The sequence below is a fragment of the Python bivittatus genome, unplaced genomic scaffold (assembly GCF_059951505.1).
Source record: "Python bivittatus isolate LINGU-HERP-01145 unplaced genomic scaffold, Pbiv_v1 ctg000610_np1212, whole genome shotgun sequence".
NCBI classification, from domain to species: Eukaryota; Metazoa; Chordata; class Lepidosauria; order Squamata; family Pythonidae; genus Python; species Python bivittatus.
This window is the reverse complement of record NW_028277088.1, coordinates 35,816,498-35,827,790: the sequence shown is the minus strand read 5'-3', so window position 1 is coordinate 35,827,790 and position 11,293 is coordinate 35,816,498. Positions and strand designations below refer to the sequence as shown.

The 11,293-nt window shown below is 36.5% G+C and overlaps 1 protein-coding gene across 2 annotated transcripts in view; it reads right to left on the bottom strand.

Moving 5' to 3' along the window:
- Positions 1–3,363: 3,363 nt before the first annotated feature.
- The window catches only part of KCNH8 (potassium voltage-gated channel subfamily H member 8), a 180,139-nt gene continuing 172,209 nt past the window's right edge, over positions 3,364–11,293 (bottom strand). For both annotated transcript variants that reach the window (XM_088150412.1, XM_088150413.1), the window contains 3 exons: positions 7,965–8,071; positions 6,992–7,068; positions 3,364–4,123 (listed from right to left, as the gene is read on the bottom strand). In XM_088150412.1, the coding sequence (XP_088006538.1) occupies positions 3,431–4,123; positions 6,992–7,068; positions 7,965–8,071 (877 nt within the window). In that variant the 3' untranslated portion in view covers positions 3,364–3,430. The remainder of the gene's footprint in view (positions 4,124–6,991; positions 7,069–7,964; positions 8,072–11,293) is intronic.

Below are 11,293 nucleotides of genomic sequence, written 5' to 3'. Positions count from 1 at the left end.
ACATCAATGCATGGAAACAACACAAAGTACGAAGATTTATAACAACATATTAAAAAGAAAAAAAAAACATTTGAGAAAACCCAAGAGATTTAACTGGCAATGCAGGGGGTTTTGATCTAAAAAACCTGATTTTGTATCCCAGTGTTTTTCACCATAGGCGGTGATGAATGGGTTCTGCGGTTGCTTTTTCGGGATGCCAAACTTCTTATCTGAACTGTTCCTTGACCAACAAATAGAGGATCTTTGTTTCTGTGCTTGCTGATATATCTTGGGGATGCAGGAGGGTGGCTGGGGCAAACGAGCAAAGCACTTATTTGGCAGATCAGTTTAAGTCTTGCAGAACTCCCAGTTTCCGAGATGTATCATTATTTTGCAGAGGTGACAATCTTGCTTGCATAATTCCTACTCATTGTGCAGGAGAACTACAGCCAGATTTTTAAAAGTAGGGCAATGTTGAGAATGTCTAAACTGTTTAAGAAATATTATCATATTCTAAGTTTCAGGTTTAGGAGGTGATATAAATTATTCTAGACCAGTGTTTGAAAAGTGGCCTGTTTTACCATAAAGATATAATTCCAACGACTATGTGCTTTCATTTAAAACTGACAAATTGCTTCATGAATTTTATGCTTCATTTTTTTTTTTTGCGGTTTTTGAAGTATCCATTCATATTTCTCTGAAGCCCCCACTTTAAATTAATTGGCCACCAGGTTATCAACCTTATCTTCCTCTCATAGATTAATGAAAGGAAGTTTTTCTTCTGGAACTGCTATTTTGTTTATCGAGCCTGAAAAGACAACAGTATATCATATTTATTTGAAGGCAGATATTGTATTTAGATTTGTGGCTTACTTCTGTGAGGCCTAAACTAGAAATTATAATTCTTTTGAGATCCTTGTATCTATGGAATCTGAAAATAAACTACTGGATAGAGAAAAAAATATAGGTATCTGAATCATAAATGTTTTCTTCTCTCTTCAGGAACATAATTTAAAATTAGGGAAATAACATAAGGAACTTTTCTCTCTGCACTGCATATATATAATAGAACTTATGAGGAAAGAGGCAAATCTCCTTTATTCTGCTTGAAATCTTTTCTCATTGCACTGTCTTTTTTTTTTCTTTTGTGTAATTGTATCAATCTTGTTTATATCTTCTTGGTCATCTTGTTATCCCACAGCTTTATTTGAAAACAACAAAGACCCTTCTGGCCCCTTAAAGGGGAACAAATTTATCACAAATAGCCCCACGGTTTATCCATGGCTTCAGTTGTGTATATGTACATTACCATAGGATAACGGTGTATGTGTTGAAATGGACTTCAGTCCTTGAAATCATCTAGAATTTTGCAGCCCATATATAGTAGCCCTATCTCAATTAACATTTCCTTACAAGTTGCAAAAGTTAGTTTTTCACCAGAGTATGACTTTATTCCCAGAACTTTACACCACTCAATTTTGAGAATTAGCATTTCTAATTTTTTAATGCTTCTTCTTGCTTCCTCTTTAGTCCAGTGGGTATATGTACAAAAGAAGGAATTTGAAATAGATCTTTTTTTTTAATGTTTACAACTAACTGACTTGTAGCAGATTTCTCAATGGATTACCAGTTGAGTGGCACCCAACTGGACATATATGTTCCCAACTAGACAAGAAAGCAATCACAGTTTTTACCATAGAGATTTGAGAATGTAGGAGCCATGACACAATGGAAATCATTGTTTAGGGTGACAAAGTATGACTTTCAAATACTTGGCCAATGAAGGAAGATGAGTTGGCTATAAAAATAAAAATGAATATCTGCGCAGTGACCAAAACAGGAGATTCTTCTTTATACAGAAATATTTGACGGGCTAAGTCCCATAGAATTCCATAAAATTTGAAATCAAAATCATTGTTTCATTATTTCAAAACACCAGCTATATTTGAGTGATGGATATCAGTGACAAAATAGCATTTTTAGACTTCTTTTAAATTAGTATATCTTAACCTTTAGCTTTGTCTTTAATTCAGAGTTTCTTCCTTTGCTCTCATTAACTTTTCATAACAATGGCTTGATTGATCATAAAAATATGACATCAATTTTGTTTCATTATTATTGGTACTATTATGGATAGTCTGAAAAGAATTGTGTTCTTTACCAATTAGTCTGGAAGATCTTAAATGATGACATAGATAGTGCACATTCAAAATGACATCAGAGCGCCAGCTTATCTAAAATATTATAGAATACAAATACATACCTATTTTGGTAATCCACTTTCTTATCCTGTTATCCTAGGTACAAATGCGGTAAGCCAGCTGATAAGTGTCCCATAATTATTTATTTATGACTCATTTTTATGTTGGTGGAAACAATCATATGTATTTTTGAAAAATTTATTGGAGAAATATTTCCTTTTTACAGTTCACCAGTTTTCAGGTTATTATCTTGACTGAAGAACATATGCAAGGGGTTTATTCAGATAAAGTTATTAGATCTATATTTTTTAAAGAAGAAAAAGCTGAGGTTACATAATGGCATAAATAAAGGCATCAGAGATAATTGGGTAAAGTATTAGAGTTAATAGACTATCTGAATATTGTATATACCATTTGGCTTTTATTGTAAATAAAACAGTATCTCTCTTCTTTATCTGTATTCTATTGGCATGGATAAATTCATTGCAATTTCATGCGGTGGAGAAAAGTTATGATTTGAAGTTAAGAACAGTTTGACCTAATACATAATAGCATGTACATGGTAATGCATTAGTTTTGAAAACTGCAAGCAATGTAACCCCCTCAAATCCTTAAGTCTCCTTATAAATATTTTAAATACATACTTCTTATCAAGTATAGAAAAATAGTATATATATAATTTTTTTTTTTTTGATAAAGAGGTCTGATTTATATAACAAAGAACGTGCAACAATTAACCACTCCCTATCAGGTCTATTTGGTTGATTGTCAAGGAGATGACATGCAGCGGTAACTGTCTCTTAGTCTTTACAGCTCTGGTATAAATACCAGCAGGAGTCTCAATCACCTGAAGGAGAGATGGGTATTATCTGGAAGCAACAATCAAGCACTAAGAAAGAAAAATAAAATGGACAAAACAAAAACTCTCTACTTCACACAGCAATGTCTTCCAGTTCCAAACCTCCCTAGTCCTAGTTCTCCAGCTACTGTGGTTCTAAGGAGCTGTGGAGAATCACAAACGTCTCTTGAGCAATCCAATTTAATTACATTTGTGCATAAAAAGCTTTTTGGTGTGCTTTTGAAATCTGGAAATCTCTCCTCTTCTGCCTCTGCCTTTCTGCTGGTCCCCTAACCATGTGAAGTTTCATGTCGCAGGTTTTCATGATCATCTAAGAAAAGGCAAATTGTCATGCAGTACTGGATGAGCTTCAGCCATGGGACATGCTTGAAATACCACTCAATCAGTTCCATTATACATTTATGGCTTTGCTGTCTCTAATGTCCTCTGTGCTGGTCTTAACATCTTCTGAGGTCTGTCCAAGTGCAGTTCCTGTTGTTCCTTCCAGGTCCCAAGACCCTGGCAGATTCTCAAGGCTTAATGAACTAACTCCCTGACTAAAGCTGCCTTCCTCAGATCTGCTGGGCAATACAAGGTGTAAGGATGTCTCAGATGAAGAGCAGATAGATGATGATAAAGTCGCTGAAATAGACTGGAGAGGAGTCAAAGTAGTGTCTGAATTGGGAGAAGTGCAACCTACAAACTGCAAATTATCTTTCTGGATAACATGGTAATGGGAAGGTGAATATTCAATGCCTGAAGTACAATAACATTCACCACCTGTAGAATTTTGTACAAGCGATTCAGTTCTTTGTGGGCTGTTACCCACAGAGGTTGGATCCATGTTCCAGATTCCTACTATGGTATTGGAATGGCAGAGCTGTGCTTTAGTGCAAGTAACCTTTGGCACCTGCATGTGCATACAGGGTTGGCGTGTAGTCCACGTCGTTCTAGTTTGTAAGCTTTCCATGTTGGGACTCATGGCTGGGCCATGGACCGCACAGAACTCTGGCGATTTCTGGGCCACCAATAGGTTTTCCAGGAGATGCATAACACTCTTCATGTCTTTACTTAACTGACAGACCTCTTGAGTCAAAGTAGTGACCTAGAATATCATAAATATATTTATTTAATCATTCATTTGTATATGCACACACATACAGATCATAAGAAAAGAAGGAAAATGCAATCATAAGCACATTCCTAACCCTATTTATCCTCAAATATATGAGATCCAAACTGCTATTTCAAGATCAACCACTTATATGGTACCAGTTTTCAAGTTTATCTCTATTCAGGAGCTTGGCTGCTTTAGGTACCAAATGTATGATGAGATCAGGAAGAATGCTAAAGGCTAATCCTGGTCTTTTGAATCTCCCAATTATGCATTATGCATAGTTGTGTTCCTGGCCTATGGAAGATCATCATAAATTAAGCTGCTTTTATGCACATAGCATTTCTTCCATTGGGTTTGTCCTGGACTGAACATAGTTATTATCCTGGTAGAGGAATTTCTACGAATAGAGAAATTGACTCCTTCAGATCAACACTGATTACGTACTGCCCTTTGTGCATGGGGAGTATAGCTAGAAGAACTAGGCTTGTTGGCTTGCTCCTGCATTCTGCATGTCTGAATATGATGCTAGTCAGTGTCATACTTGATGCATTAGGAAAAAAACAGGATTTCTGTTTTCTGAGTGAACCTGAATGAAAGATTGCTATTTAGGATTTGTGTATTGTTTATTATGTTAATATTGAAAGTATATGCTGGGGTACAAAAACTCCCATGTACGCTCTGAATGTTTTTATTCAGAGTTAGCATGGTTAGTATTTTGATGAGAGATCTCCAAGGAATGATAGGGGTGTCTCTCTCTCTCTTTTTTTTAAAGTCAAGATGGTGATTGTGACTGAAGCCCCACCTCTTTTTAGTTGTGTCAAAATCTGTAAAAAGGGACAGGGCTTCAATTGCGCAGCCGTGACCATCATCTTGACTTTTTTGGCACCCCCTCCCTCGATGAATGCCCTGGTTGTAAGCTAGTTTGGGAAGTTGAAAAGATATCCTACAGAAGGCATTGGCAAACCACTTTTATACTGCTGTCAAGGAAACAACATGGATCTGCCCATGAAGTAACAGGGGGCTAAGCTCAACTTGAAGGAGATATTACCTGTACCTAAAGGCTTTTGTCTATAACGGTATTTAATATAGTATAAAGGAATGTGATGAGAAGGCAAATCTGCCAGACTTTGGTCGCAGAATTACAACCAATTATATTTTACTTCACCTTGACCTGACTTCCAATTCTCTTTAGTTTATCTTTTTTTTTTTTTTTTGGTCTTACTAGTGTGAAATATTATTATATAATACATTTCTTTTTCCAGGCTGTTGGGTTTCTATTGGGGGATGATAGGCTGAACCCAAGCAACCTTGTTATGAATCTTTAGAGCTTGTTGAAAGGGCAGTACAGACTGCTTCAAAGCACATATATCCTTTCACTTGGAAATATGTGATAGTATTTCTTAATTTATTTTTTTTTTGCAAACAATTTATTATCCATCCTACTATCCTAGGATATTGAATGGGTTGAGAGGTTTTGTGAGATATGGCATCTTAATATTTTTGGAACTATGCAACTTTTGAATCTGCAATTTTCTATTTTATAACTACAGCGAATCTGCAGAAATGTCCTTGATTTTGTAAATGGACAAGTGGTCATGCATTAATAGGCTTTGGGCAGGCTTTAAGATGATTTGGAAACAATGCTTCAGAACTCTTAGCAGCACATCATCTTTCTGCTACTAATTAATGTTGCCCTTCCTGTTTCTGGCTTCTGTGAAACTGTGAAAAAAAGATGTGGCTACTTTAAAGGTCATATTAAATTAAAAGCATTGACTTCATAAAGTAACAGCATTGTTTTTCGGGCTTGTGAGGAAGCTTGAAAAAAGACCTGAGGGCTTTAATGAGCAGCAGAGAGGTACTCCCATTCTTTTGCATTGCTTTCAAAGTATTCATGATCCTACTATTTTTAAATGTCTTTTTAGAACTTGGGCCTGCTTGGCTGCTGAAATAGAAGAGGTTCCCTGTCTTTCTCAGCAATCTTGGGTTGCTGGTTGCTGACTGCTATTAGCAGCATTTTTCCTTATCATCTACCTGGTGACTAATCACTTGGGCATGGGGAAGAAGTAGCTGGGAACCTGCGAATTTACAAACCATATAAAGGAAGCTTTAATGGTCACATGTGTGACTCCTAAGCTAAGGGATTCCAAAAATTCCCAAAATGCTCACCAGCCCCCAAAAGATTAATGATCATTAAGCTTTTTGAGGCTGTGACCATGTGGGAGAGTTTCCCTGTGAATCAGAGAAAATAATTGCTAACAGTTTTGCATTCAGTTTTGTTATAAACTATCTACTCCCTCCAAGGCTAGCAGAATATACTCTGTAGAAAATGATAATATACCTAAACTGTTGGCTACCATGGTCAGATCACTGTAAATTTTTAACAAATCATTGCCTGGATTTTGTTAAAATACACATAATTTAAAAATATTTTTTTAGAATAAAAGATATATTAAGAAAAATCCTCTTCTTTGTGCAATTCTATTCAGTATATTCAGAAAGTCATAATATCTTCATTCTGAATGTATCAATTAGCATTCATGCTTCTTGGGTTTTGATAAGCCTTACAGTGAAATCTGTGTGCATGTATTTGAAAATAAGCCACAAAGAATTTAATGTGATAAACTCCTGGGAATTATATCATAAAATTGCAGCCTCAATCCTAGCACATAAAGAAAAAAATCCTCTTTGGCTGTTGAACACATGTTAATTCCTATTAAGGGAAGAAATGAACACACATATATTCTGTTTTTTCCCCCCAAAAAAGCTGCTATTTATGAAAGTTAGAGTGTAGCTGTCCCTTACAATATTATCAGAATGTACAGAATAATTTCAGTGAAATACCAAAAGTCACTGTACCTCATTATTAAGCCTGTTGATCTGTTGTTTTGTTTCTTCTGCTTTGATAACTAACACAGCAGCACCAACTTCATTCTCTGTAATCACAACAATGTATGATGCATGGTTAAAGACGCTTGTGTTCGAATAATGTATTGCTTTCATAGAACAGGGAAAACAGCTATATATCAACTATATCAAAATTAGCACTCAGAATTTAGTGAATTCCCAACAGCTTGGAATTTCATAAAGGTAGGAGAGATTATGATCATCTAGATTAGAAGTACAGAATCTTCTTTGACCTGAGAGCTGCACTTGATCTTCAAGTGGTACACTGCAGATGTCATATGTTATGTTAGATGTTATGTCCCTCAGATCAGGAGCCTATTTGGCCTCCAGTGAGGACTCAAAGTCTATGTTCACACAAAATCCTTAACTAGACGGTTGTGTGTGTGTGTGTGCCCATTTGGTTAGTTTATGATGCACTGTAATGTGTCAACCCAGAGAATTAGTTAATTTAGCAAGCTCATTGAGTATGCTGAAAGAGTACAAGGCACCCTTATCATCCTAATTCAGATATTATTCTTTTATTAATATGTTTAATATACTTTGAATATATTAACTACTCATATTTACCTTCTGATCCAGAATTAGACAAACATGTTACAATCCTAACTGCACTATTGTTCTAATGAACATTTGCTTCTATTATTGGGCCTCTAAAGCCTCACAGGATTTGGCTGGATTTTGGAACTGGCAATGCTCTTAAAAATCAAAATCTGCTAATTTGTTTATTAAGAGACAGGAAAAATAGTCTAAGAAACAGGAAGGGCTCTCTGCATTTCTTTTCTGTGGCTTTTCATTCTGTTAGGACTTGATATGTCAATATAGTTACACGTAAGGATTTTTCTCACAGGGTGGGATACAGAAAAGGCAGTCCTCTCCAAAAGGTGCATTGTGAATAATTTGTAAGGTGGTTAAAAATAGCACTAACCCCTGATGGTAGGAGATGCTCTGGATTCTTGCCTGAGTTGTTCAGAGCCAAACTCAAATGCCTGGTTTTCCTCATTGTTGCTAGCATCCTCTGTTCCATCAACAATCCTGTTTTTAAAAAAACAAAACAAAACAAAATAAAACATAAGCTTGGACTGTTTTCACAGAAATCACACTGATCCATCGTGCTATACTACAAACAATGTATACATTTTTAGGGCAATATAGTATTTACAGGATGAACTTCCTTATGATTTGCACCTAAACTCTTACAAGAAAAAAATAAAGATTGCTGATTATCTATAAAGAAAACTATTGATGCTTCTCTCTGCAGTTTCTTTCAGGAATTCTCAGTGATAGATTATGGTCCTCTGACTAGAATATTGCATGAAATATTATTGACATCATTTGAAGTTAGAATCGGTTGATTTATCAATACTGCTAATCTTGAGACTGATTCTTATTTGGTGGGATGATGATGACGATGGTTGGTTGCACAGTCAGACAGATGTTTAGATTGGATTTGGCATTTTTATTCACCTATCAAGTCCTTCCCAAGAACCTGGGATAGGCAGATGTTGTTTGATGGTGCTGCTGTTGTTGTTGTTGTTATTACATTGATAAAGATTTAAAAGTATACCCTAGGGATGGAAGAAATATACATTTACTCTGCATTTGAATGTGACTTTATCTAATTTGTCATTTTTAACCAATACATAATCAACATTTAATCAAAATTTGTACTTTTTAGAATTTTGAAATGCAGTTTGCCAACAATAAAAATGTGTATTGTGGAAAAGTTTATGCAAAAATCCATATAATGTATAAAGACATGAGACAATTATTTTCTTATTAACATTAAGAGAAAATTAAAACTTTTAAACATTAGACAGCTCCATCCAAAAAACAATTGGTGTTGAAGGAAATAAACTTATAATGTGGCTAAAATCACAGCATATTAAATGAATTCTCAGAGAAGAAAGGAGGATTCTCAGAGAAGAAATTCTCAAACTATCCAAGATTCAGAGCTGATCATGAGGGGACAAGCAGTGGCAAGTATTTTGAGAGGAGGGTAGAAAAAAGCTCTTAATGGTACAGCAATCTTGGCTAAGCCTTGGGCTTGTAGAGATATTTATTTATTTATTTATTTATTTATTTATTTATTTATTTATTTAATCAATCAGATTTGTCACCTCCCATCTCATTAAAAAGTGACCTGGGCAGTTTACAGAGAAAATAAAATCAATTAAAATACAATATAAAAGTAGTCTTAAATAAATAATAAATAAGTTCCAAGAATTGATGGAATTGGCGAGTAGCTCAGGAAGTGTCATTAGGGCACCAGCCACTGCCAGGATTGATTAAGATTTTTGTTGCCCGACGCAAGCTGGCAGAGCCAGGTCTTTAGTCCTTTCTGGAAAGCCGGGAGGATAGGGGCCTGCCACACCTTTGGGGGGAGAATATTCCAAAGGGCGGGGGTAATGGCAAAGTAGGCTCTCCTGGGCCCCCCCAGCTGATATTCTCTTGCTGACAGGGTCTGCAACATGCCCTCTCTTCCTGACCAGGTGGGACAGGTCAATGTGATGGGGATGAGACAGTCCCTACAGATAACAGAGCACAAAACCAAATATGAGAGAAGCATCCTAGCTAACCCTTCCCTATTACTTTTTTATTCACTTTTTACCTGAATCACTGCTTCTCCTGAAATTCCAGTTTAACCAGAGGCTATTAGAGATCAGAGATTTCCCCCCTCAGTCTCCACCTCAGCATAACTTTCTTAGAGGTTTTCAGAAATGTGAATTCTGATCTGCTTTCCTTACTCTGTCCCCAGAGAAAACCAGCTTGGATCTTCAAAATCGACAGAGGTTTTCCTCTCTCCAAAAGGATTGGCAACTCCCTAGCCTTGGCCTACATGCTGTTAGGTATTGCTTTTTCAGGTGGTGTGGTGGGTCTGTCTGACCTGTCAGTGAATAGGACAGCTTGCCCAAGCTGGCCTGGACATTCACTGCACAGACTTTGCCTGATACCCTGGGCGGACCAGGGTCAGAATTGTGTATGGAATTTTTAGGGTTCTTATGTGAAATGGCACATTAAACCTCCGTAAAGCTTAAGACCCACACTGGGTTGTTCAAGCCATCTTCATCCTTTTGCTCAAAGTAAAGTAGGAAGACTAAAACTTGGGCTTTGGTTATACTTGGGGAGAATATTTTTGGGAGCTACTGAAGGGTGCTGGAGACTGCATATGTTCCACTGGCTTCAGTGTTTGCATTCCTGCCTTAGGATTGTTCATACTTTGGTAAATGAACAGAGATAAAATGTGGGGCAAAAAGCTTTTCCTTAGAGGAACTAATTGCTCTAAGCACAGGAGCAGCTGTGTTACTGCTATGAGAACTGCTGCTTGAAAATTGATCACTGTGTTATGATTCCTACAGGAACAATGCCTGAGGCTGCACTGGTATATTTGCTTCATGCAGGAAAACAAGAGGTACTTGCCATCTAATAGGATAAATGCAAAGTAGCAAACAAATGAATATTCAACTTCACTATATGACAGACATTTATTAATCAGGATGTTAGGTAACTGACATTCTACTTTTTCAAAATATTTTCAAGCTACACTGGAAGTTGGCAAACCATGGAGGTTCAACAAACTATTTCCAAGAGAGGGACCTCACTGAATTTTAGAACCATCTCTAGCTTGCAAATATTGAAATTAAGTACAATAAACGTGTATGTGGAAATGCAGCATGGCAGAGGTAATTCCATCTCAGCGTAGTGCCAACTTTACTCATGAGTATACATCTACTTGTATAAGGCCCTTTCACTCATAACTATATGCACAGAGGCTCTCTACATGCGTTCAATGAATATAATAGAGTGGGGGGGGGGTAAAATACCATCCAAATTGCAGCACTGCTTCCTCCATATTACGCTCACTGTATCATCTGAATGATTGCTTTGTTGTTAAGCAGTTTAGCAGATGTGCCCCCTTCCTTGCTTCCTTGCTTCCTCCCTCCCTCCCTTGGTCTTATTCAGAGACACAGCAAGAAAGCTTTCCCCATCATTCTCCACCACTGAAATAGTGTTTTGAATGAGGATGTTTGTTTAAAAAAGATGCTTAATTATTATATCTTTCTGAACATTGTATATTTTTCTGAAAATTGTATATTATACAATAAAATCGTATTTTGAAAGCATACCCTTTGCCATTAATCCTTGTCCGAACTGAAGTTATCTATCCTGTATTTAGAATATTTAGAATAAGGGGGCAATTACCTCCCAAACATATAAGCCTTTTTAATGCAGTAGATGCCTACTCTCTACCACAGT